General features: G+C 44.8%; 1 protein-coding gene across 9 annotated transcripts in view; it reads left to right on the forward strand.

The window, feature by feature from the left end:
- The window catches only part of LOC139368423 (formin-like protein 3), a 51,923-nt gene that overhangs the window by 13,772 nt on the left and 12,912 nt on the right, over positions 1 to 25,239 (forward strand). For 5 of the 9 annotated variants that reach the window (XM_071107292.1, XM_071107293.1, XM_071107295.1 and 2 more), the window contains exons 2-10: positions 13,782 to 13,865; positions 14,107 to 14,264; positions 16,578 to 16,661; positions 17,198 to 17,344; positions 20,412 to 20,520; positions 20,815 to 20,891; positions 21,739 to 21,832; positions 24,552 to 24,737; positions 24,997 to 25,146. In XM_071107292.1, coding sequence (XP_070963393.1) covers positions 13,782 to 13,865; positions 14,107 to 14,264; positions 16,578 to 16,661; positions 17,198 to 17,344; positions 20,412 to 20,520; positions 20,815 to 20,891; positions 21,739 to 21,832; positions 24,552 to 24,737; positions 24,997 to 25,146 — 1,089 coding nt within the window. The remainder of the gene's footprint in view (positions 1 to 13,781; positions 13,866 to 14,106; positions 14,265 to 16,577; positions 16,662 to 17,197; positions 17,345 to 20,411; positions 20,521 to 20,814; positions 20,892 to 21,738; positions 21,833 to 24,551; positions 24,738 to 24,996; positions 25,147 to 25,239) is intronic. The other 4 variants (XM_071107297.1, XM_071107300.1, XM_071107298.1 and 1 more) reach the window with 1 other exon arrangement.

Raw genomic sequence — 25,239 nt, forward strand, 5'->3', positions numbered from 1 at the left:
ACACACACATGGTGATGGGCTTAAGAAAAGAAGACACCTGTACTATGTCAGATATCATTGTGACGTTGCATCCTAATATTACACTTCATATACATCACAGAACACTGAAATATAACAAAACCATTGGACATAGAAACACCAGATTTTCGGCAGGTTTAAAAAAAAAACAATGTTTATTAATTAGGAAATTATGACAAAAATGTATAACATTCCACCCATGAGGCTACTAGAGGGTGATTTGGTCAGTTGACTACAGGAAAGGGGGTATGTACAGATCAGTACTATCATTAGTTGTCATTACTGTAAGTTGTTTGGGACAATGGGATTGGAATGTTTTATTGTCCTGGTGGTTCAGAGAATGTGGTTCTGTCATTGGATTTAGCAAGCATGTTAATGAACACCTCAGTTAGCTCAGGCTTAATTATGTTAATACCTTAATGTGGCTGCCAAGCTCGTTTTTAGTTGGTTCTGTCAACAAGAACCTGCAGGGGGGAGAGATAGGGTCCTATGTCATCCTGCCAATACTCCTCCCCCAATACTCCACCTCTTTCTCCCCCTCTCTTCTCATCCTCTCTTCTCCCCCTTCTCACTCCACTCCCATTTCTCTCTCTACCCCTTATCTCTCCCCTCCTCTCACTCTCTTTATCCTACTCTCCCCCTTCTCTCTCTCTCTCTCTCTCTCTCTCTCTCTCTCTCTCTCTCTCTCTCTCTCTCTCTCTCTCTCTCTCTCTCTCTCTCTCTCTCTCTCTCTCTCTCTCTCTCTCTCTCTCTCTCTCTCTCTCTCTCTCACATCCCTTCTATCCCCTCTCTCTCTCTCTCTCTCTCTCACATCCCTTCTATCCCCTCTCTCTCTCTCTGGGTGAGGTGGCAGTAGGCTAGCTGGTTGGTGGGCCCCGTCCCCAGTAGTTCTCCAGTCTCTTTGTGCTCTGGCTCTGCTGGTCTTTGTTGTGACTGCCTGCTTCGGGTTACCTTGTGAAGAGCGCCAGGCGGATCAGATGTCGGTGCAGAGAAAGGGGGCAGCGTTTTCTCACACTCCTCTCTGCCTCTCTCTTCATTTAATTCAACAGGTCTTTTACCTGAGAGCATGAAAACAGTGATGGCATTTTTCAAACATGCACCCTACACACACACACACACACCCTACACACACACACATTTTAAAGTAGTTTTTGGGGTATCTTTACTTTACTATTTATATTTTTGAATACTTTTACTTCACTACAATATTATACTTTTTACTTCATACATTTTCACTGACACCCAAAAGTACTCATTACATTTTGGACAGGAAAATGGTCAAATTCACTCACTTATCAAGAGAACATCCCTGGTCATCCCTATTACCTCTGATCTGGTGGACTCGCTAAACACACACACTTCATTTGTAAAAGGTAGCCTAGTGGTTAGAGTGTTGGACTAGTAACCGAAAGGTTGCAAGATTGAATCCCTGAACTGACAAGGTAAAAATCTGTCGTTCTGCCCCTGAACAAGGCAGTTAACTCACTGTTCCTAGGCCGCCATTGAAAGTAAGAATTTGTTCTTAACTGACTTGCCTTGTTAAATAAATGTTAAAGAAAATGTCAGTGTGCCTATGGATATCCGTACATTTAAAAAATAAGAAAATGTTGCTTTTATATAAGTAATTTGAAACGATTTATACTTTTACTTTTGATACTTAAGTATATTTGAATAATTACATTTACTTTTGATAATTAAGTATATTTTAAACCAAATACATTCAGACTTTCACTCAAGTAGAGTTTTACTGGGTGACTTTTACTTAAGTCATTTTCTATCAAGGTATCTTTACTTTAACTCAAGTATGACAATTGGGTGCCTTTTCCAAAACTGCACACACACCACAGGAGGTTGGTGACACCTTAATTGGGGAGGACAAGCTCGTGGTAATGACTGGAGTGGAATAAGTGGAATGGTATCAAATACATCAAACACATGGTTTCCATGTTGTTGATGCCATTCCATTGACGCCGTCCTCCCCTGAGCAGCCTCCTCTGACACACACACAGCCCCCCTCAGCAAACACGTAATAACATCTACCAAACAAAAAAAACTCATTACTCAAGGCTGTTTTAATTTACTGAAGAGTCAAGGAAGTCCCCCTGGTCCCATGACGATGACAGCTGAGGTTCCTGTCCTGTCCGCTTTCATTGTGCCCCACTAGTCCCAGGGTGTGTGCGACTGTGTGTCTGTCCTCTGTCATTGTACTTTGCTCACAGGGAGGAGGACAAGGCAGACAATAGTGTTGGCAGTGATGTTAACGGGGTAAAAGACTACAGTGTCGCTAGCAGCAGTGCATCTGCAGATGTCGTCAGGGATGGAGTCTTACCAGAGATGGAGCCTAACAATACATTGTCACTGATTCACTTACATGACATTGCATTACATTGTCCCACCCATGTTTACAGTCACTGCGATGTAATATGCCTTGGTACAAACAGCCTTATCTCATGCATTACCTCAAGTATGGGAGTCTGTAGGACAGGGAGAGAGGGACAGGGGTTGGAGGAGAGGGAGAGGGGAAAGGAGGGAGAGGAGGTGAGAGGGTATTAGGAGAAAGGGGAGTGGAAGGGAAGAGTCGGAGGGGGGGGGGGGGGGGGGGAGGAGAGACAGGGGGAGGAGGGGAGACGGGGAAAGGAGAGACGGGGAGAGAGGGGGAAGAAAAGAGAGGGGAGAAGGGATGGTTAGGAGGCTGCCCTTCCTTGCCCTGGGCAGGGAACAGCCTATATTCTCAGATTCTTCCCCCACTTGTTATTTATGGGGGGAGTCATTTATCTTGAGCCAAATTCAGACTACTCTACTCACTAAAAACGGATTCACCGCCCAAACTCAATACATAGGGTTTGCTTTTCTCATCCACTGTACCTAAGATGTGCGCAGTAAAAAGGGCTTAAGAAAACAGTCAGTCCAGGTCTAGGCCACATTCATGTTGTTTTCTTTGCCTCCTCAGTCTTGGATTCTTCTTGGATCTAGTTTCTGTCCGGGATCAACGGCGAGAGGTTTTCCATCCTTACCAGCCAATACCCTTTCATTAAAGTGTAGCAGAAGCAATAGTTTTTTTTTTTTTCTCTCTCTCTCTCTCTCTCTCTCTCTCTCTCTCTCTCTCTCTCTCTCTCTCTCTCTCTCTCTCTCTCTCTCTCTCTCTCTCTCTCTCTCTCTCTCTCTCTCTCTCTCTCTCTCTCTCTCTCTCTCTCTCTCTCTCTCTCTCTCTCTCTCTCTCTCTCTCTCTCTCTCTCTCTCTCTCTCTCTCTCTCTCTCTCTCTCTCTAGGGGTCAATTTCTCCGACGCAGTCGTTTTTACAGTGGGATTGCTTTCAAAGGGAAAGTCACCAGTTGGCACTTGGCAGGGAGGGAGGCCATTCTCTTGCAAGGCATTTTTTATGCGGGAGTGTCACATAAAAACACTTTAGGACCACCAGGCTGAGGTCTCATCTGCTGTAGTCCTACCAGATGAGGAGGCGGTCCGACAGTCAGACGGTCGGGGGGTGGTATCCACTGGATATGAGCTGCCTCCACCCCTCTCCCATCGCCTCCATTTAGAGAGAGTGACGGTAGACTCTTTGGAAAAAAAGGGTTCCGAAAAGGGCCCTTCGGCTGTCCTCATAGGAGAACCATTTTTGGTTCTAGGCAGAACCCTATTTGGTTTCAGGTAGAACCCTTTTGGGTTCATGTAGAAGCCTCTGTAGAAAGGGTTCTGCATGGAACCCAAAAGCGTTCTACCTGGAACCAAAAAGGGGTCTTCAAAGGGTTCTCCCATCGAGGGACACATCGGGAACAGATTTGTTCGTTACCGATTTGTTTGACAAAATCTATTTGCAAGCCAGAATAGGGCAATTACTGTAGTTTTAAATGTATAGGTCCATTGTCATTTCTACATACTTTCGATCTGGTTTTAGACGGTCAATTGTGGCCTGGAGTGGTCTTAAAACAATTATTTTTTACTTTGTAAGATCTGGTATGCATCAGCAACGTCTGGGCAGAGATATTGTACCAAACACCTGAGCTAGATGTAAAATTGCGTGACTTAAACCTCTAAATGAATGACAGATTTCTTGAGTGATCTAAGATTTCCAAACTCGGTCCTGCCTCTCTCTCGTTGCACTCCACAAGGAGTTCGCCTGTTACGCGAATGCAGTAATCCAAGGTAAGTTGCTAGCTAGCATTAAACGTATCTTATAAAAAACAATCAATCATAATCACTAGTTAACTACACATGGTTGATGATATTACTAGATATTATCTAGCGTGTTCAGCAGTGCATATAATCTGACTGAGCATACAAGTATCTAAGTATCTGACTGAGCGGTGGTAGGCAGAAGCAGGCGCGTAAACGTTCATTCAAACAGCACTTTCGTGTGTTTTGCCAGCAGCTCTTCATTGTGCGTCAAGCATTGCGCTGTTTATGACTTCAAGCCTATCAACTCCTGAGATGAGGCTGGCGTAACCGAAATGAAATGGCTAGCTAGTTAGCATGCGCTAATAGCGTTTCAAATGTCACTCGCTCTGAGCCTTCTAGTAGTTGTTCCCCTTGCTCTGCATGGGTAACGCTGCTTCGATGGTGGCTGTTGTCGTTGTGTTGCTGGTTCGAGCCCAGGGAGGAGCGAGGAGAGGGATGGAAGCTGGCAATACTAAAGTGCCTATAAGAACATCAAATAGTCAAAGGTTAATGAAATACAAATGGTATAGAGGGAAATAGTCCTATAATTCCTATAATAACTACAACCTAAAACTTCTTAGCTCAGAATATTGAAGACTCATGTTAAAAGGAACCACCAGCTTTCATATGTTCTCATGTTCTGAGCAAGGAACTGAAACGTTAGCTTTCTTACATAGCACATATTGCACTTTTACTTTCTTCTCCAACACTTTGTTTTTGCATTATTTAAACCAAATTGAACATGTTTCATTATTTACTTGAGGCTAAATTGATTTTATTGATGTATTATATTAAGTTAAAATAAGTGTTCATTCAGTATTGTTGTAATTGTCATTATTACAAATAAATAAAAATCGGCCGATAAATCGGTATCGGCTTTTTTTGGTCCTCCAATAATCGGTATCGGCGTTGAAAAATCATAATCGGTCGACCTCTACTTGGTACTATTGTTTGTACAGATGAACGTGGTACCTTCAGGTGTCTGTAAATTGCTCCCAAGGATGAACCAGACTTGTTGAGGTCTACAATTTTTTTTCTGAGGTCTTGCCTGATTTATTTTTATTTTCCCATGATGTCAAGCAAAGAGACACTGAGTTTGAAGGTAGGCCTTGAAATACATCCACAGGTATAAAATTGATTCAAATGATGTCAATTAGTCTATCAGAAGCTTCTAAAGCCATGACATCATTTTCTGGAATTTTCCAAGATGTTTAAAAGCACAGTCAACTTAGTGTATGTAAACATTTGACCCACTGGAATTGTGTTACAGTGAGATATAAGTGAAATAATCTGTCTGTAAACAATTGTTGGAAACATTACTTGTGTCATGCACAAAGTAGATGTTCTAACCGACTTGTCAAAACTATAGTTTGTTAACAAGTCATTTGTTGAGTGGTTGAAATACAAGTTTTAATGACTCCAACCTAAGTGTATGTAAATGTCCGACTTCAACTGTATATATACTGTATATATGTCTGCTTAGCCAGTACTTAATGAGAGTGTTCAGTAAAACTCCCAGATTTACATGGATTTAGCTCAAACATGGAGCTCTTTTTTGGGCATGTTTGTGTTTGAGAATATACACTGCTCAAAAAAATAAAGGGAACACTAAAATAACACATCATAGATCTGAATGAATGAAATATTCTTATTAAATACTTTTTTCTTTACATAGTTGAATGTGCTGACAACAAAATCACACAAAAATTATCAATGGAAATGAAATTTATCAACCCATGGAGGTCTGGATTTGGAGTCACCCTCAAAATTAAAGTGGAAAACCACACTACAGGCTGATCCAACTTTGATGTAATGTCCTTAAAACAAGTCAAAATGAGGCTCAGTAGTGTGTGTGGCCTCCACGTGCCTGTATGACCTCCCTACAACGCCTGGGCATGCTTCTGATGAGGTGGCGGATGGTCTCCTGAGGGATCTCCTCCCAGACCTGGACTAAAGCATCCGCCAACTCCTGGACAGTCTGTGGTGCAACGTGGCATTGGTGGATGGAGCGAGACATGATGTCCCAGATGTGCTCAATTGGATTCAGGTCTGGGGAACGGGCGGGTCAGTCCATAGCATCAATGCCTTCCTCTTGCAGGAACTGCTGACACACTCCAGCCACATGAGGTCTAGCATTGTCTTGCATTAGGAGGAACCCAGGGCCAACCACACCAGCATATGGTCTCACAAGGGGTCTGAGGATCTCATCTCGGTACCTAATGGCAGTCAGGCTACCTCTGGCGAGCACATGGAGGGCTGTGCGGCCCCCCCAAAAAATGCCACCCCACACCATGACTGACCCACTGCCAAACCGGTCATGCTGGAGGATTTTGCAGGCAGCAGAACGTTCTCCATGGCGTCTCCAGACAGTCACGTCTGTCACGTGCTCAGTGTGAACCTGCTTTCATCTGTGAAGAGCACAGGGCGCCAATCTTGGTGTTCTCTGGCAAATGCCAAACGTCCTGCACGGTGTTGGGCTGTAAGCACAACCCCCACATGTACCCCTCATACCACCCTCATGGAGTCTGTTTCTGACCGTTTGAGAAGACACATGCACATTTGAGGCCTGTGCGAGGTCATTTTGCAGGGCTCTGGCAGTGCTCCTCCTGCTCCTCCTTGCACAAAGGCGGAGGTAGCGGTCCTGCTGCTGGGTTGTTGCCCTCCTACGGCCTCCTCCACGTCTCCTGATGTATTGGCCTGTCTCCTGGTAGTGCCTCCATGCCCTGGACACTAGGCTGACAGACACAGCAAACCTTCTTGCCACATCTCGCATTGATGTGCCATCCTGGATGAGCTGCACTACCTGAGCCACTTGTGTGGGTTGTAGACTCCGTCTCATGCTACCACTAGAGTGAAAGCACCGCCAGCATTCAAAAGTGACCAAAACATCAGCCAGGAAGCATAGGAACTGAGAAGTGGTCTGTGGTCCCACCTGCAGAACCACTCCTTTATTGGGGGTGTCTTGCTAAATGCCTATAATTTCCACCTGTTGTCTATTCCATTTGCACAACAGTATGTGAAATTTATTGTCAATCAGTGTTGCTTCCTAAGTGGACAGTTTGATTTCACAGAAGTGTGATTGACTTGGAGTTACATTGTGTTGTTGAAGTGTTCCCTTTATTTTTTTGAGCAGTGTACTACAGAGATGTTGGTGAAATAAACTGATGTCTGATATCTGGACAACAACCAGCAACAGAATCAAACCGAGTTTGGGAAACCCTGCTGTAGGGGATAGGGCGCCATTTGGGATGTAGCCTATGAGTAATGGTCTCATTTGGTTCAGTGCAGTATATCTGTCCTTTGTTATCTCTGTAGGTGTTGAATCTGTGGGAAAGTAGCTTGAGAAACGTCCTGTTGGTCCTCCGTGTTTTTCTCAGTCGTTTATTTGGGAGCGTCTGGCTGCTTTAAGGCCCTACGATAGACATCCTGTCCTGCGGGCTGCTCTGGCTCAGACAAAGCTACTAGTCTGGCTGCTTTACAGGTCCTGAACTGAACTAGAGGATAAGTGGTCATCAGTGAGGCAGACTCAGCTAGAGAACTGGCTGGAGTAATAGGGCACATGAAGTTCCCTGTTGATTATGACGTCCGAGCTGAGTCTCTGTGGTGCTGAGCCGGGACTGTTCATTCTCTCTCTCTCTCTCTCTCTCTCTCTCTCTCTCTCTCTCTCACTCACTCACTCCTGGTGATAATGCAACTGGTATAACTGATTAGGTTAAACCATAGACTTTATGAGAATAAATGCCTGTTCCCAGATCTGTTTTGCTAGCCTGCCAACTCCTATGGTCACCAGGCAAGGAGATTAAGGGTTGGATGTGTATATTTGTACAGTTTTTGTGTTGTTACCAGGCTCAGGCCCTGTGTGTGCCTTGTTTGATCAACGGGGAAACATATTGGGCCTGCCCACTGGCTATTGTCCTGCAATATGCTATTGGGGGGAAAACAATAACTCAAACAAATGTCAAAGGATGGGAATGGCATTGACTTCACAGAATCAACACAAAGCTGTGTATTCACTCCTTTGTCAGGCCGATCAATCTCAGGTCAAACAAGACAGACCTTTGCTGGGTTTGCTAGTGGGCAGCGTGAGACTACGACGAAAGCGCCACACTTTTCTTCCTGCGTCACTGTATTTTTCCTCATTCCAAAACTATCCGGAGAGGTGCTAACTCTGTTGGAATAGTATTCTTTTGCTGTGATACTTTTCTTAGCTTCTTCTTGTAAACACAGGATGTAGAAAGTCAAATGAAGTTAGCTAAATTGGGTTATGTTGCTCCAATTACCCAAATCTAGCTCGAGGCAACCACTCTGTGTCAGTGTGTGTGTGTGTGTGTGTGTGTTGCAGTCAGGTGGCCTGGAGAAACAGTAGAGACACTCCTAGTCTTCCTCTGGTCTGTCATGCTTTTAAAGCAACGTTAGAAACTTGGTGGTTCGAGCCCTGAATGCTGATTGGCTGAAAGCCGTGGTATATTAGACCGTATCGTACGGGTCTGACAAAAACATACTGTTTTACTGTTCTAATTATATTGGTAACCAGTCTATAAGGCACGTCTGGGGTTTGGGGAATTTGGCTAATATACCACGGCTAAGGGCTGCATCAAGGCACTCCACGTTGCGTCGTGCGTGAGAACAGCCGTTAGCATTGGTATATTGGCAATATACCACACCCACTCGGGCCTTATTGCTTAATAATACAGCTGCACACACCCATATACATGTACCTGTATGTACAGTACACACATACACACAGCTGTGTGTGTTCTACTCAGGCTTTAACCGTTAGGGGAGAAACAAACCTGGACATTAACCTGAACATCAGGTTGCCCTCCGTGATATGCAACTTTTCAGGGAAGTTAGGAACAAATATACACAGGCAGTTAGGAAAGCTAAGGCTAGTTTTTTCAAACAGAAATTTGCATCCTGTAGTACTAACTCAAAAAAGTTCTGGGACACTGTAAAGTCCATGGAGAATAAGAGCACCTCCTCCCAGCTGCCCACTGCTCTGAGGCTAGGAAACACTGTCACCACTGATAAATCCACTATAATTGAGAATTTCAATAAGCATTTCTCTACGGCTGGCCATGCTTTCCACCTGGCTACCCCCACCCCGGTCAACTGCCCGGCACCCTCCACAGCAACCCGCCAAATCCCCCACCATTTCTCCTTTACCCAAATCCAGATAGCTGATGTTCTGAAAGAGCTGCAAAATCTGGACCCCTACAAATCAGCCGGGCTAGACAATCTGGACCATCTCTTTCTAAAATTATCTGCCGAAATTGTTGCAACCCCTTATCTCAGCTCACTGGTCACCATAGCAACACCCACTCGTAGCACGCACTCCAGCAGGTATATCTTACTGGTCACCCCCAAAGCCAATTCCTCCTTTGGTCATCTTTCCTTCCAGTTCTCTGCTGCCAATGACTGGAACGAACTGCAAAAATCTCTGAAGCTGGAGACTCATGTCTCCCTCACTAGCTTTAAGCACCAGCTGTCAGAGCAGCTCACAGATCACTGCACCTGTACATAGATGGGCTGTTTACCTACTTCATCCCCATACAGTATTTATTTAGTTATCTTGCTCCTTTGTACCCCAGTATCTCTACTTGCACATTCAGCTTCTGCGCATCTATCATTCCAGTGTTTAATTGCTATATTGTAATTACTTCACCACCATGGCCTATTTATTGCCTTAACTCCCTTATCTTACCTCATTTGCACTCACTGTATATATACTTTTTGTTTTCTTTTGTTCTACTGTATTATTGACTATGTTTAGTTTATTCCATGTGTAACTCTGTGTTGTTGTGTGTCGAATTGCTATGCTTTATCTTGGCCAGGTTGCAGTTGCAAATGAGAACTTGTTCTCAACTAGCCTACCTGGTTAAATAAAGGTGAAATAAAAATAAATAAATAAAAAACATCGAGCCCCGGCCCCTTGCTTTAAATATTCTACAATGTTCTTTACCAGAAAGCTGACAGAGATTTTCATGTTGTTATTCAGGGAACACATTTAGCTCTTTAGGATTTAAACGAATAACTACAATACAGGAAGCTCTCTGTGTCTCTCTTTGTCTCTCTCTGTCTCTCTGTGTCTGTCTCTCTGTTTCTCTCTCTCTGTGTCTCTCTGTGTCTGTCTCGCTCTCTCTGTCTCTGTATCTCTCTCTGTCTCTCTCTCTGTCTCTCTCTGTCTCACTCTCTGTCTCACTCTCTGTCTCACTCTCTGTGTCTCTCTCTGTGTCTCTCTCTGTGTCTCTCTCTGTGTGTCTCTCTGTCTGTGTCTCTCTGTCTGTGTCTCTCTGTGTCTCTTTCTCTGTGTCTCTGTGTCTCTCTCTGTGTCTCAGTGTCTCTCTCTCTCTGTGTCTCTCTCTTGCTCTCTGTTTTTTAGGGCTAGTGCAGAGTAGGCTGTGTGTACTACACAATTCAATTAGGAGAGTAGTGAACCCTGCTCTGTGCCTGTATTGTGCCCGGCGGTTCTTCCTTAATCTGCACGGCTAGTTGAGGCTGAGCGTGAGGAATAGGTTCTGGGCTGACGCTAGCCTGATCCCAGATCTGGAGTTGGCAAGACAGCATAAACAGACCTGGGACTACGCTTGGCTGTGGCAGATCCTGGATCGGATGTGAGGTTGTTTGTTCGATCTTATCGTCGTCGCATGTAGTTTCATTATCACTGGGTTGTTTGCATTGGAGCCGGACTTATTTCACATGATGAACTGTACTGGGAACTGTGGTAGTGACACCCACTCAGCAAACATTCGTAGTTCCCTCGTCCTTACAGGATTAACAATGAAGAAATACAGACTATTTACGTTGACAGAGTGTCTGTCTGGATCCGCCAATGAAGCCCATAAATACTGTTTAGACCACTCAGTCCTACTGTGTCTTTCCCCCCCAAGAAGCTGACAGACGCCGGATACAACGTTACTGTACTGAACTGGCGGTAAACCACAAGTGTCATCAGCTTTATTTGTTACTGTCTGAGATTCTTAAATATCTCAAGTTTGAAAGTATTGTTGGATATCAAACTTTGTGGTCAGTTGTCCCATCCTGTTTCTGACATTTGGAATGAATGAGACGGAGCTCACACGGCGACAGCCCTCCGAGGGGGAGAGAGAGAGAAATAAAGAGAGAGAGAGAGAAATAAAGAGAGGGAGAGAGAGAGGAGAAATAAAGACAGAGAGCGAGAGAGGAGAAATAGAGAAGAAAGGGAGAGACTGTGGTAGGTAACATTCTCCCCCCAAGAGAGAAAAGAAGGAAAGGAAAGAGGGAGTGAGAGAATTTAGAGCAAATTTGTACCGTTATTAACAGGACACATTCCTTGTGTAATTCTGGACATCTGGAATGCTCATGTTTTTTTTCGGAGCTGTGTGGGTTTTGGTCCTATCTAGTGGACTACTTTTGACCAGCGCCAATGGGTAGCGCACTAAATAGGGAATAGGGTGCCATTTGGAAGGCAATGTTTTGTCAAAGAAGCCTAATGTAACAGATTCTCACTGATCACTCCACTTCAGTCCTTCAGGTCCGAGAACCCTACAGTAGTTCTTCTCAGAGACTTTTTTTTGTGAGTCAAATAATTGTTCATTTTTAGAGGCTTTCAAGAAAGATTTTTTTCCCCCCTCAGGCAGGCAGCTTTGCATTCTGTTATTTGTCATTTATTTTCAGAAAGTTTAACGAGTACTCTGTAGACTTTCAAAGGATCAGTGATTATAGTTGTGGTTTCTGTCCGTGTGGTTTTAAACAAAGCCGGCAAATGTAGAGTCAAGCTGAGTCGCTATGTGATTTTTCGGCTTCAGATCGTGTGTTTAGGAGCAGCGTCTTTATCGAAGTCTGACTCCCAGCAGACATCGGAGTCAGGAGTCAACGGCACCCTCGGCAGTAGCCTGGAAATCCAGTCATGTTCAGTCAGGATTTCCAGGCTACTCCAGCAATACTGCACAGAAAAGAAGCAATGTGCCACAGTCCTCATCCAGCCTCTCAGACAGCCAGTCCAACATGATTCATGCTGCACACGTGCTGCTGATGGAAAGATCCAATCACCCCACTGCCTTGTGGAAAATAAATAAAAATACACTTTATATGTGATATTCCACTGCTGTGAATCATTGTAGCGATAGGAATAGCATAGGAAAGTCCATGGGGGCATGATGCCTCACCACATGCTGTGGTTGATTGGTGGTTTATTGGTTCATTGGCACTTTTCATCTTGTACACATTCACAGCTAAAAGCTGAATTGCTTACTGCTAATGGTTGAATGGTTCAGAGGATCATGAGGGGTCCGGGTGGGGATCTCTTCACGCTCAGTTAGTGTAGCTCTTTCTCAACGAGCCTTTCTGCAATTCCTCACATCCCATCTCCTAGCCTCCTTCTCAACCACGTTGGAGGTCTCTCACCTCAGGCTTTCTATAAAGGAGGCGGCGAGGAGTAAGGAAAGATGAACGAGGAAAGATGAATTGAGAAAGAGCCTGTGTGTGCTAGGAGGTGAGGGCAGGGGTAAGTTGTAGCTGAGGGTCACAGGTCAAGCTGACAGGCAGTTTGTGGTGTGTGTGTGTGTGTCTGTGTGTGTATGTATTGGTGCGTGTGTGCGTGTTCATATGTGTGGTTTGGCTGTTGGGCTCCATCTACGTGGGATGTAAAATGAGGGGCCCTGAGTCTGAGCAGGTCTGTGAAAACAGAGCAAAACCTTCATGGTCTCTTCAAAGAGAAATGCTGAGGCGATCAGTTACACATGACCGGGTGGCGAGGAGAGGAGCTAGCTGTAACTAACAGCCTCGTATTGTTGCACTTCCTGGTGTTGAAGAGATTTCAGAGTTGACCACTGACCTCTGTTTATGGTCTCATGACTCATGGTAGGAAGTCTTTACCCCGAGGCAGAGGCCCATGTCATGGAACGAACACACACACGCGTCTGTGTTATACTGTATGGTGTGTGTTAACGCTCACGACGGTGGAGTAGAGACATAAAATGGGATAGTTGTCAAACAACAAATTAGCGCAATCATGCTAAATGTCTTAATTTGAGCCCCAGCAGTAAAACATTTGGCCGTTGCCTGTGGGCTGTTCTCCTCTCTCATGTTGTGTGGTGTTAAGTGTTTTTATGGCTGGATAAGTGATAGCAATAAGATAGTAAGTAGCAAGTAATAATAGCCATTTCCTTTCTGTTTTAGAGAGAGGCTGTAGCTACTAGCTAGCCGGTGGTTAAAAAGTGCAGTGTAGTCACTCCTGAAAGATTCAGACGCTTATTACCAACCGCAGAGAACGGGTGCTTCCCAAATGGAACCCTATTCCCTATTTAGTGCACTACTTTTGGGGCTCTGTCAAAGGTAGTGCGCTAAATAGGGAAAAGGGTGCCATTTGGGGTGCAGAGGAGGGTTTTGGATGAGCTCATGCAACAGGATGCTACAAGTCAAGACAGGAAGTGAAGTCATAGGCCCCATAAAAACACCAAATTGTCCTCTAAAAACACAACATACTTGACGCAGGATCATCAGCCCTGAAACTGCCATGAAATGATCAATTATGATGAAATTATTAATGAATGACTCAACAAAGATGCGTGCTCTGATATTTGCACTGGGGTGTGTCTGATGAGATCTTGTCTGTCTTTGTGTTTCAGAATTCCATGAACCTTCCTCCCGACAAAGCCAGGCTCCTCAGACAGTATGACAATGACAAGAAATGGGACCTCATCTGCGACCAGGTAAACTCCTTTAAATACCACGACACATGTAGGCTACTGCAAGCAAACAATCCCACAGCTACACCTCTACAAACCCGCACATCTAGTCTGTTCGAACACCAAAAGCTGTGAAGCAATGTTGATAGATTTGATCGAAAATTTTGTTGCAGTGTAGGTCTAGTCTTTTCTCCGTAATGGTTGGAACCCTATTATGTTACACTGCTCACTATGTCCACCCTCTTCCCCCCGTGTGTTATATTAGGAACGGTTTCAAGTGAAGAATCCTCCTCACACCTACATCTCCAAGCTCCGGGGCTACTTAGACCCAGGAGTCACACGCAAGAAGTTCCGAAGGCGGGTCCAGGAATCCACTAAAGTTCTGAGGGAACTGGAGATCTCGCTGCGGACCAATCACATAGGGTGATGATCTATTCTCATCCCTCCCCTCTCTTCTCTTATGTCAACCAATGAGAGTCAGAGTACTGGAAATCCCCAATATTACTGTCCCTTCTCACATGACGTTTACAGGAATTGATGTGTCTTCTACGAATACCACACTGTAACGTTACCCCTGGAGCGGGGCAAAGCTACAAGAATAATGGCTACTGTGGAAGTGAAAGGCCGGTGGGAAATAAACTCCCTTATTATTTCCCCCTACAACAACCAATTCCATTATCGCCCCTTTAAGAATGAGCCTATTTTCCTCCCCTTTAAGAGAGAAAGAGCCTTTCTGTGCTCTTCCTCTTTCGCTTCCTGTCCTTAGGGACCAACAGCTTGTTTTCCTGATGCCCAGATCATTCCCTATTGTTCTGTCCTGCCACCCTACCCAGCCTGCTTTACTTCATAGTGGAGTCTTCCTCTTCACAATGCACAGATGGTAGTCATTGTATTGTAACGCTAGGAAAGGAATGGTCCACTCCCCCGTAACATAGCAGTGAGCAGGAAGCTTAGTTGTGTACGCCAGAGGGACAGTAAGCATGGCCTACCAACGATGAACCCTGGGAAAACAAACAAACAAATATGCACACACACACACATAACATTTGGTCAAACCTCTATTCAGCCCTTCCTTCCTCACTATCATCCTCAAATGTCTCATAGATGTCACACAGATACTTACTGTAACTCTGACGGAAGTGCGTCAGAGATGTCCCCCCCCCCCCGCCCTTTAAATCAAACTCAAATATACTCTCGCATTCAAAACAGTTCTTTGTGATTTTTCATTGTAATTCAGGGCATACCTCCAATAACAACTCCTTTAATAGTCTGTGTTCTAATGTCTTTCCAGAAAGACACACGGGCAGGAAAAGACCGAGGCTATTTTGAGACAGAGGCTTTGGTTTGGTTGGTAAATTCAGTGGAACAGAGCCCTGTTTATTGTGTCCGAATCCTGGCCCTCTCTGACGTGTTATTCCTCAGATTGCCAAGACAATCTGAAATAGCATCTGGTTGGACAGGAAAAGAAGGGGGAGAGAGAGGGGGGGGGGGGCTGGTAGACAGGAAACCGATGATCAGGCGCGCCTCCCCCACCTCCCTTTTTCTTCTCCCTTCGCCCCAATCTCACTGCTTCTCACTATTTCCTCTCTTTCTCTGCTCACCTTTCTCTTCCTCACACTGGGGCCTTTCTCCCACCTATCCACTTTACCTTTGACTATCCAGGGTCTTGTGTTACCAAACAGTAACACAAGTATCCTCCCTAACGTGCTTCTACACCTGCATTGCTTGCTGTTTGGGGTTTTAGGCTGGGTTTCTGTACAGCACTTTGAGATATCAGCTGATGTAAGAAGGGCTATATAAATACATTTGATTTGATTTAACCAGCATATTGGGGATATTTTGGAACCTTTACCCCAATTCCACTCCCTTGCATTTTACTAAGGGGGAAGCAGGGGTTTTGGGACTAAGAGGGAAAGGAAGACTGAGGGCTTGGTTGTTCAATCCGTATCGCTGATGTTCAGCGCTATAGCGAGAATGAAATTGAAAGGCAATGTTCCCGCGTTTGCGGAGACCGCATTCACGATAAACATTCAATAAATGGCTCAATCGGAGATGACCTTTCAACTGAAATCGCGATGTGGCGGATTGAATCGAGCCCCCTGTCAGGGACTCCAACTTGAGTCCAGTCTCCACGCTCTCTCTTAGCCATACCATATGCCTTCCACATTCTTTCTATCATCGCAATGGGAATTCATTTGTTTGGACTTTCTCTCCCCCCCCCCCCCCCCCCCCTCCAGAGAACTAGAGTTAAATAGAGAAGAAATCTGAAGACTTGCTCACTCGCGTTTACTTTCCGTTGCTGCCTTGCCAAGTCTTTTCTCTCTCCACCAGGGGTGTAGTGGGGGTGTAGGGGACCCCATTCTGAGCAGACTTTAGTCTACAAGATGTAGACTCAAATATGTTGGCTTTTGCAGCTCTTAGGAATGTGTGTAGCTTGTGTGTTCAGGTTTCAGTCTGCCCCTTTCCTTGTCTCTCTCTCTCTCTCTCCTGCCTTTCTGTACCTCTATTAGGGCTATTATCTTTTTCCATGTATCATAACATAGGGCCAGGAGTTTTTCCAGAGCATGTGAACTCACCAGGAAAAACTATGGAGTACTGCCCAGAGTTTTTCCCTGTTCAGGTCATGTGGGGAAAAGTCCTGGCCCTACTTAGGGATGATCCATGACTAGCATATAAGGGTGTTAGCCCTTGAATATTCTGCCCTGCTAACCCCTCTCTGTGTCCCATGTCACCCAGGTGGGTCCGGGAGTTCCTCAACGATGAAAACAGAGGTCTGGATATCCTGGTGGAGTACCTCTCATTTGCACAGTGTGCCGTCATGTGAGTACACACACCCTAAGCTTAGCACATCTCTTCAGAAGAGACTAGAGGTAGTTCGCCACCCAACCAGATTGGTACCGGATCCCAGAAGTGTTCATCCCAACAGACAGGAGCTAAGGTCACACTGTATGTGAAAAGGGGCAATAGCAAACTGGATGGATTCCTTATGGCATTGTGTTCCTTTGAATGTGCCTGAATGTGCTTGTCTGCCTCATATGCTGCGTACTTGGCAGACTGAATGAGTGGTTTGACTTGATTGGGAACCATGTGTCTGTGTGGTTATATCGCCATGCTGGCACATTATGGACCGGCCCTGAATGGGAATGACTGAGCCCGTCAACTCTGTGTTGCACTAAGCTTGACTGTGCAGCCTTTTACTGTGCAGTTCGTCTGTATAACATAACCTTTGACCTTTTACCGAGCTGCATTTCTAACCTAATCTACCTCGACCTCTGTCTGTCCATCATCTATGTCTATCCATCTGTCTACCTGTCTGTCCATCCGTCCGTCGGCCTGTCTGTCTGTCCGTGGCCCAGGTTGAATTTTGAGGGTCTGGATAATGGGGATGAGGGCTCCCTGGACAAGGCTACTTCCTGGAGTAGGTCTATAGAGGATCTACACCAGAGTGGCGCTCAGCCTTTCTGCAACACGCTGGTCCGCTCGGCGCGCCAGTCTGTGCTCCGGTACGTATCGTCTGCTACCCCGTTGCTGCTGCTGTCGCTGCTGTTACTGTGCCTCGCTCATCTAACCCCCTGGCCTTGACGTATGTTAGCATGTTAGCATGTCAGGTAGCAATCCAAACATATGTTAGCATGTCAGCCAGTTGTTTGCTATGATGATGATGATGATGATGATGATGATGCCATGATGTAGAGCGGTCTGGGTCTGGAGAGGATTAATGAAGAGACTCCCGACCTCACTGCAGGGGTTTGTGGGTTAAACGATCTGCAGGGACAGGGACAGAGACGGAGACAGAGAGGTGGTTTCTGACCCCTGCACTGTGTGTTTCCTTCCATGTTTGATGGTCTTCCTCATTCCAGATGTGTTCCACTGTCCTGACCTGTCTAGCTCCAGGTGGGCCTCCTGCCCTGTGATTCTCCATCTAGTGAGCTTTTCACACAGAGAAAACACAGAGGGAGAAAACACAGAGAGGGAGAAAACACAGAGAGGGAGAAAACACAGAGGGAGAAAACACAGAGGGGGAAAACACAGAGGGAGAAAACACAGAGGGGAAAACACAGAGAGGGAAAACACAGAGGGAGAAAACACAGAGGGAGAAAACACAGAGGGAGAAAACACAGAGGGAGAAAACACAGAGGGAGAAAACACAGCGCAGTGCCTGCTGACATGGTCGCCAGGTGTACGGTGTTTCCTCTGACACATTGGTGCAGCTGGCTTCCGGGTTAAGTGGGCATTGTGGCTTGGTTGGGTTGTGTTTCGGAGGACGCAAGGCTCTTGACCTTCGCCTCTCCCGAGTCCGTACTGGAGTTGCAGCGATGAGACAAGACTGTAACCACCAATTGGATACCACAAAATTGGGGAGAAAAAGGGGTATAAAAATGTAAAATAATTAATATATATATTTTTTGTTGTTGTCAACGGACAACCCTATTTACATGTCTGTTGGTTTACTACAGGAAGAAATGCTTGAGAAACTTATGACTCAGTTTTCAAAAAATACAAAAAGTAAGACGAGCAGAAAACACAGACACACGAAAACATGAAAAAGAGACCGAGAGATAAGAGGATGTGGAGGAGAGACTGTTCTGTAACTAGCAGACCTCAGTCTGGGGACAAACGGATGTCATGCAAGAAACCTACGGCTTCACCTCGTCCCAGAATGCATCATTCTGTAACCACATGGGCCTTCTCTGGTCTCTTTCCCCGCCTGATCTCTCTTTGACACACTTTAAGCTAGGGGCATGGAACACAAACCCTGCAGTCACATGAATGTCAGATACTGTACAACATTTCTTGCTCTCATAAATCAAGATGTCACAAAAAAGCACACAATATGAACACACAATGGCTCTGATGATTTAGATAAGCCAAGTGAAGTGGAATCAAAAGCTGCTAAGGATGAAGTGGACTCAAGTTGTTTTTGTTGTGGTTGTATGTGAACATTGAATAAAATATGTACAAATGGGAAGAAAAAGTATGTGAACCCTTTCAAATGACCTGGATTTCTGCATAAATTGGTCATAAAATTGTATCTGATCTTCATCTAAGTCACAACAATAGACAAACATAGTTTGCTTAAACTAATAACAGACAAACAATTATAAATGTTCATGTCTTTATTGAACATACTGTGTAAACATTCACAGTGCAGGTTGGAAAAATGATGTGAACCCTTGGATTTAATAACAGGTTGACCCTCCTTTGGCAGCAATAACTTCAACCAAACCTTTTCTGTAGTTGCGGATCAGACCTGCACAACGGTGAGGAGGAATTTTGGACCATTCCTCTTTACAAAACTGTTTCAGTTCCACAATATTCTTGGGATGTCTGGTGTGAACCGCTCTCGAGGTCATGCGACAGCATCTCAAATTGGGTTGAGGTCAGGCCTGACTGGACCACTCCAGAAGGTATTCTGTTGTTGATTTACTTCTGTCTTTTGAGTTGTTGTCCTGTTGCATCATCTAACTTCTGTTGAGCTTCAATTGGCGGACATATAGCCTTACAGTCTCCTGCAAAATGTCTTGATAAACTTGGGAATTCATTTTTCCAATGATAGCAAGCTGTCCAGGCCCTGAGGCAGCAAAGCAGCCCAAACCATGAGGCTCCCTCCACCATACTTTACAGTTGGGATGAGGTTTTGATGTTGGTGTGCTGTGCCTTTTTATCTCCACACATAGTGTTGTCTGTTCCTTCCAAACAACTAAACTTTAGTTTAATCTGTCCACAGAATATTTTGCAGGAAGCGCTGTGGAACATCCAGGTGCTCTTTTGCAAACTTCAGACGTGCAGCAATGTTTTTTTTGGACAGCTGTGGCTTCTTCCGTGGTGTCCTCCTATGAACGCCATTCTTGTTTAGTGTTTTACGTATCGTAGACTCGTCAACAGAGATGTTAGCATCTTCCAGACATTTCTGTAAGTCTTTAGCTGACACTCTAGGATTCTTCTTAACCTCATTGAGCATTCTGCGCTGTGCTCCTTCAGTCATCTTTGCAGGACGGCCACTACGAGGGAGAGTAGCAACAGTGCTGACATTTCTCCATTTATAGACAATCTTACCATGGACTGACTTTTAGAGATACTTTTGAAATCCTTTCCAGCTTTATGCAAGGCAATAATTCTTAATAATAGGTCTTCTGAGATCTCTTTTGTTCGAGGCATGGTTCACCTCAGGCAATGCTTCTTGTGAATAGCAAACTCACATTTTGTGAGTGTTTTTTTAATGGGGCAAGGCAGCTCTAACCAAAATCTCCAAACTAAATCTCATTGATTCGACTCCAGGTTAGTTGACTCCTGACTCCAACTAGCTTTTGGAGAAGTCATTAGCCTAGGGGTTCGCATACTTTTCCCAACCTACTGTGAATACATAATTTAAACATTCAATATAAACAAGAAAAATACAATAATTTGTGTGTTATTAGTTTAAGCAGACTGTGTTTGTCTATTGCTGTGACTAAGATGAAGATCAGATCTGATTTGTAGGTTAAATTTATGCAGAAATCCAGGTAATTCCAAAGGGTTCACATACTTTTTCTTGCCACTGTAGTTGTTGACCTTTGCCCTCTGTTGCAGCATTGGCACAGCACCTAACAGCAAAACCATCAAGAACTCAAGACTCGTGAGCCAGAAGGACGACGTGCACGTTTGCATCATGTGCTTGCGAGCCATAATGAACTACCAGGTACTGACTGGGGATATCCACTATCAAAGCCACCCCCATGTTACCAATAATACACAGAGCAACCTTAAACACCTATTGTTCTCTCTAGTGGCGTTAGGGCAGAAACGGTAAAGCATAAATGCAGACAAATATTTTGTTTTAAAGATGTCAAGAGTCTCTGTTGCAGATATTTCCTGTATACGCCACAGTAAAAGTGAATCTAGGCAGTGTTCTTGAATCTATGCACTGGCAGCATTCAGCCTCTTTTGCTTCTCTTTGACCACATCCTGTTCTATCGTTACCTTCTCTCTCCAGTATGGCTTCAACCTGGTAATGTCCCACGCACACGCAGTCAACGAAATTGCCCTAAGTCTGAACAATAGGAACTCAAGGTAAGCTAATCTCAGGCTCTATTTAGAAGCTGTTACTACACACTTCCAGTAACTCTAGGTTGATTTTGATTCGAGGTGCAGGGTACAACAGTGTGCAGGTATCTATCATCAGTTCAAGTTCAGGCCCTAGCCCTGCCTCCACCACCTCTGCAGCTTGAGAGATTTAAGGGTGGGTCAGGGTGTGGGTCAGACAATAGAGGAACATTTGATCAGCCTGTTCATATGATACGCTCCTCATTCTCTAAGGGGGCTCCCATCGGCTTCTCTCGGATGTTGGGAATGAGAACCATACATCCAGCCTGGTAAAGGCATGGTTTACCGTATATCCCAAATGGCGCCCTATTCCCTATTTAGTGCACTAATTTTGAGTAGGGCCCCGGTCAAAAGTAGTGCACTACGAAGGGAATAGGGAGCCATGGCGTAGGGACTAGGGTGCCATTTTGGATGAAGGCCTGTTATAGATGCAGTGTGTTAGAGGAATGTTTGGGATTACAGTGTTAAAGCGTGGGAGCTGATCACTTCATAATGACCTCCTTTCAGTTGAAGCGTTGACAAGCCCCTCGCTCCGGCTCCTCTGTGGGTGTTAAACCTCAAAGTAGAGAATTATGGATTTCAGCTGTGCTATGCATTTATTTAGTGCTTTAGGTTATCTAATGGCTGACTACATTTTGCACCGATGAAAAGAATACGGCTAATATTTAATGAAGTATATTATCAAATGCCGTTATAACAACGTCATAGTGAGTTGGATTTGAACCAGGTACAGGTCGAGCCATGGATTACCAGAGTCGTAATGCGTTGTTATATAGACGTTGTGTCTATGAACATGCATATTCTGTCTTGACAGGACAAAAGCCCTGGTGCTGGAGCTGCTGGCTGCGGTGTGTCTGGTTAGAGGAGGCCATGAGATCATACTCTCTGCATTCGACAACTTCAAAGAGGTGACGTATTAGTTTCGTATAACCTCAGTATTTGCCTACTGTAGGCAGAATTCACCGTTTTGCTTTCTTCCAAATACTTGGAACGCTTGCGTGGGCACGATAAAACCAACAGAATAATCCCAAAAGTGCAAGCCCTGCCCATCTGGCTCTTCGGGCAGGCTCAGTGAAATGCTCAAAGTATCTGAAAGAAAATGAATACTATTTGAACCCTAGTAGGCCTGTTAGGCAAAGCCCAGAACCATGCTATGTCTGGGGCTATTCATCTCATTAAGCCACCAGATGTGAGGCAACCGTGATAAGGATCAATTTCCCAGTGGGAGTGAGTGGATCACAAAGGTTTGCTTAGCCTCTCAGTTTCTAGCCTGTAGAGTCAGTCGTCTTAACGCCGGAATCAGCCGATTGCTCTGCGCAATCTGCAGAGCACCACAGAACCCCATAGAGCAGTACTCCTATCAGCCACCCAGTCACAGCAATGTGTGAACCAACCAACGACTCTGTGGTGGGATTTCAAAATGCAATCATAGTGACAGCTGAGTGTTTACTGAAACGTTATAGCTAAGATGTTAGGCCACCCGTTTTGGGTTGTCTCTCAAATGGCATCCTATTCCCTATATAGTGCACTACTTTTGAGCAGGGCCGCCTCTGGTCACTATATAGGGAATAGGATGCCATTTGAGACGCAGCTCTGGTTTATAGCCATATTTGTGCAGCAATTAAGTATAAATCACAAAACAACAACTCTAGGCTAAAGAATGCTGATATGGAATGAGGGGTTGGATTTTGTTCTGTATTTAAATCAGATGTTTTTAAGTTGGGAAATCAGTTTGTTTTCTTTGTATCCAGTGTGTGTGTGTGTGTGTGTGTGTGTATGTGTGGGAGTCTGGCGAGATCTCTATCCCTATGCCTTATTTTTACTCTGTTCCCTTCCCAAGAATTCCAATAATTAGGAGGGCTTTTCATTGCAGATGGAGTGTGTTGACCTCTGCTTACACCCATAGCCTTGGCATGGGTCACGATCAGTGGAGGCTCCTCAGAGGAGGAACCGGAGGACTGCCCTCCTCAGTGAATTTCATAAAAATACAAATATTGAAGCATTAAAAAGTGATCTGTTTTATATAAAACTATACTAAATATATTCACGTCACCATATAAATGATTAAAACACATTGTTTTGCAATGAAGGTCTACAGTAGCCTCAACAGCACTCTGTAGGGTAGCACCATGGTGTAGCCGGAGGACAGCTAGCTTCCGTCCTCCTCTGGGTACACTGAAGTCAATACGAAACCTAGGAGTCTCATGGTTGTCACCCCCTTCCATAGACTTACACAGTAATTATCACAACTTCCAGAGGACGTCCTCCAACCTATCAGAGCTCTTGCAGCATGAACTGACTTTGTCCACACAATCAAAGGATCAGAGAATGAATGTAGTACTGAAATCATAAGCTACAGCCAGCTAGCACTGCAGTGTATGAAACGTGGTGAGTAGTTTGAGTCAAAGAGAGAGAAAGACAATAATTTAACAGTTGAGCAAATTCATTTCTTTAAAAATTAAGGAGAAGATGGAGAGAGTGAGCGAGAGAGAAATGTATGAGGTGAATGGGGCAAATTGATTGGTTGTATTTTTTGAAACTTTCACTTTTTGCTAGTAAATGCAGCTAGCTAGTTTAGCCTACTCAAACACCCAGCTCAAACAGAGGGATGCTATGTTAGCTATCTGGCTATGGCTATCCAACACTAGAACTCTTCGAAGTCAAGATGTTCTTAATTTATTGTCACCGGGGCCAGCCTCTGTAACTGCTAAACTTCTTTCAGTCTGTACACTGTACTGCATGATTGTAGCGGGTTTACTAACGCGTTAGTTCTAGTAGTTTAAGTTGACTATGACGTGACAACAATGTAGGCTGTAGCGGTTATGATATGAAGGTTTGGCTTGGAAAGTTTTTTTTCGCCTGGTCACAGACAGCTGGTTTGTTGTGCACTGAAGTCCACAAGTGAAGGGTAAAGGTGAGAGGAGGAGAGTGCGTAGATAGCGGCGAGAAGGAATTATATATACAACAAGCTAAATGATCATGCTGTTTTTATGTGGCTGCTATGAAAGTGAAATGTTTGCGTGTGATCAGGGGTGTATTCATTCCGCCGGTTCTGTTGAAAAACGTCTCTTAAACCGAAACAAACGGAACGAAACGGAGATAAACATACCTGAATCTGTCGAATAGAAACTCTCGTTTGCAACTGTTGGACTAACGATTACACCCTAGATCGGCTAGATGCAGGCCAGAATGTGCAAGGCGGTATTGAATGTGTCACCGTCTCTCATTTCTCTCGGCGTGCACCTACATTGTAAACTTTCATTCATAGGCTAAGTTGTAGCAACCTCATGATGGGTACAGGGAAAACGTGATTATCATGTAGTAGCCTAAGCCTATCGCTGTTACATTGAACTGGGTGAATGGAATATGAATGTCAACCAATGCGCTGTAATAGAAATAACACCATGCTCATCTTAAACGGCACCGACCGCCAATGGTCACTATCTCACCTGAAACTCTGTTATACGGCACAGCAACATCAAAGCATTTCGGAAACTGAGGAGAGTCAAAGGTGAACAGAACTGAAACACATCCTCCTCTTTTGGATTTGAAGAGGACGTAAGACTGCAAACCCCTCCAAAAATATGCTCCTGTCTGTATTGACATGTTGTTTCTATTCCTTTTCAGGTGTGCAAGGAGAAGCATCGCTTTGAGAAGCTGATGGAGTATTTCCACGTGGAGGACGGGAACATCGACTTCATGGTGGCCTGCATGCAGTTCATCAACATCATGGTCCACTCAGTAGAAGACATGAACTTCAGGGTTCACCTGCAGTACGAGTTCACTAAGCTGGGCCTAGATGACTACCTGGAGGTAAGGAGGACGCTATGAATACAATGTAATAACCAGGTATTCATTTGACCTGTCGCAAACATCTCCTTCAGCATTCCTTGAATGAAGTCTCCGAGGAGCCATACATGCTGTGTCTCATATGCCTTTTGAGGCAGCATTTGAAGGCAGGAAGTTAAAAATCGCCCCCCCCCCTTGTCCCCTTTTCCAAGATGCCTTAAAACGTTGCCTTCTACGGTACCTTCATAAATGTGAACCTGAACCTCCCCTTCTCTCCCTACAGAAATCCAAGTACACAGAGAGTGACAAGCTGTCGGTCCAGATTCAGGCCTACCTGGACAATGTGTTTGATGTGGGCGGCCTGCTGGAGGACGCGGAGACCAAGAACGTGGCTCTAGAGAAGGTGGAGGAGCTGGAGGAACACTTGTCCCACGTAAGAACCCCAAGACTGACCAGACCCACCCGCTAAGCCTCTGTGCAGGAGTGGAATGTTTTCAAATGGGTTATAGGTCAAATACACACACGG

The sequence above is a fragment of the Oncorhynchus clarkii genome, chromosome 16 (genome assembly GCF_045791955.1).
Source record: "Oncorhynchus clarkii lewisi isolate Uvic-CL-2024 chromosome 16, UVic_Ocla_1.0, whole genome shotgun sequence".
In the NCBI taxonomy this organism is placed as follows: Eukaryota; Metazoa; Chordata; class Actinopteri; order Salmoniformes; family Salmonidae; genus Oncorhynchus; species Oncorhynchus clarkii.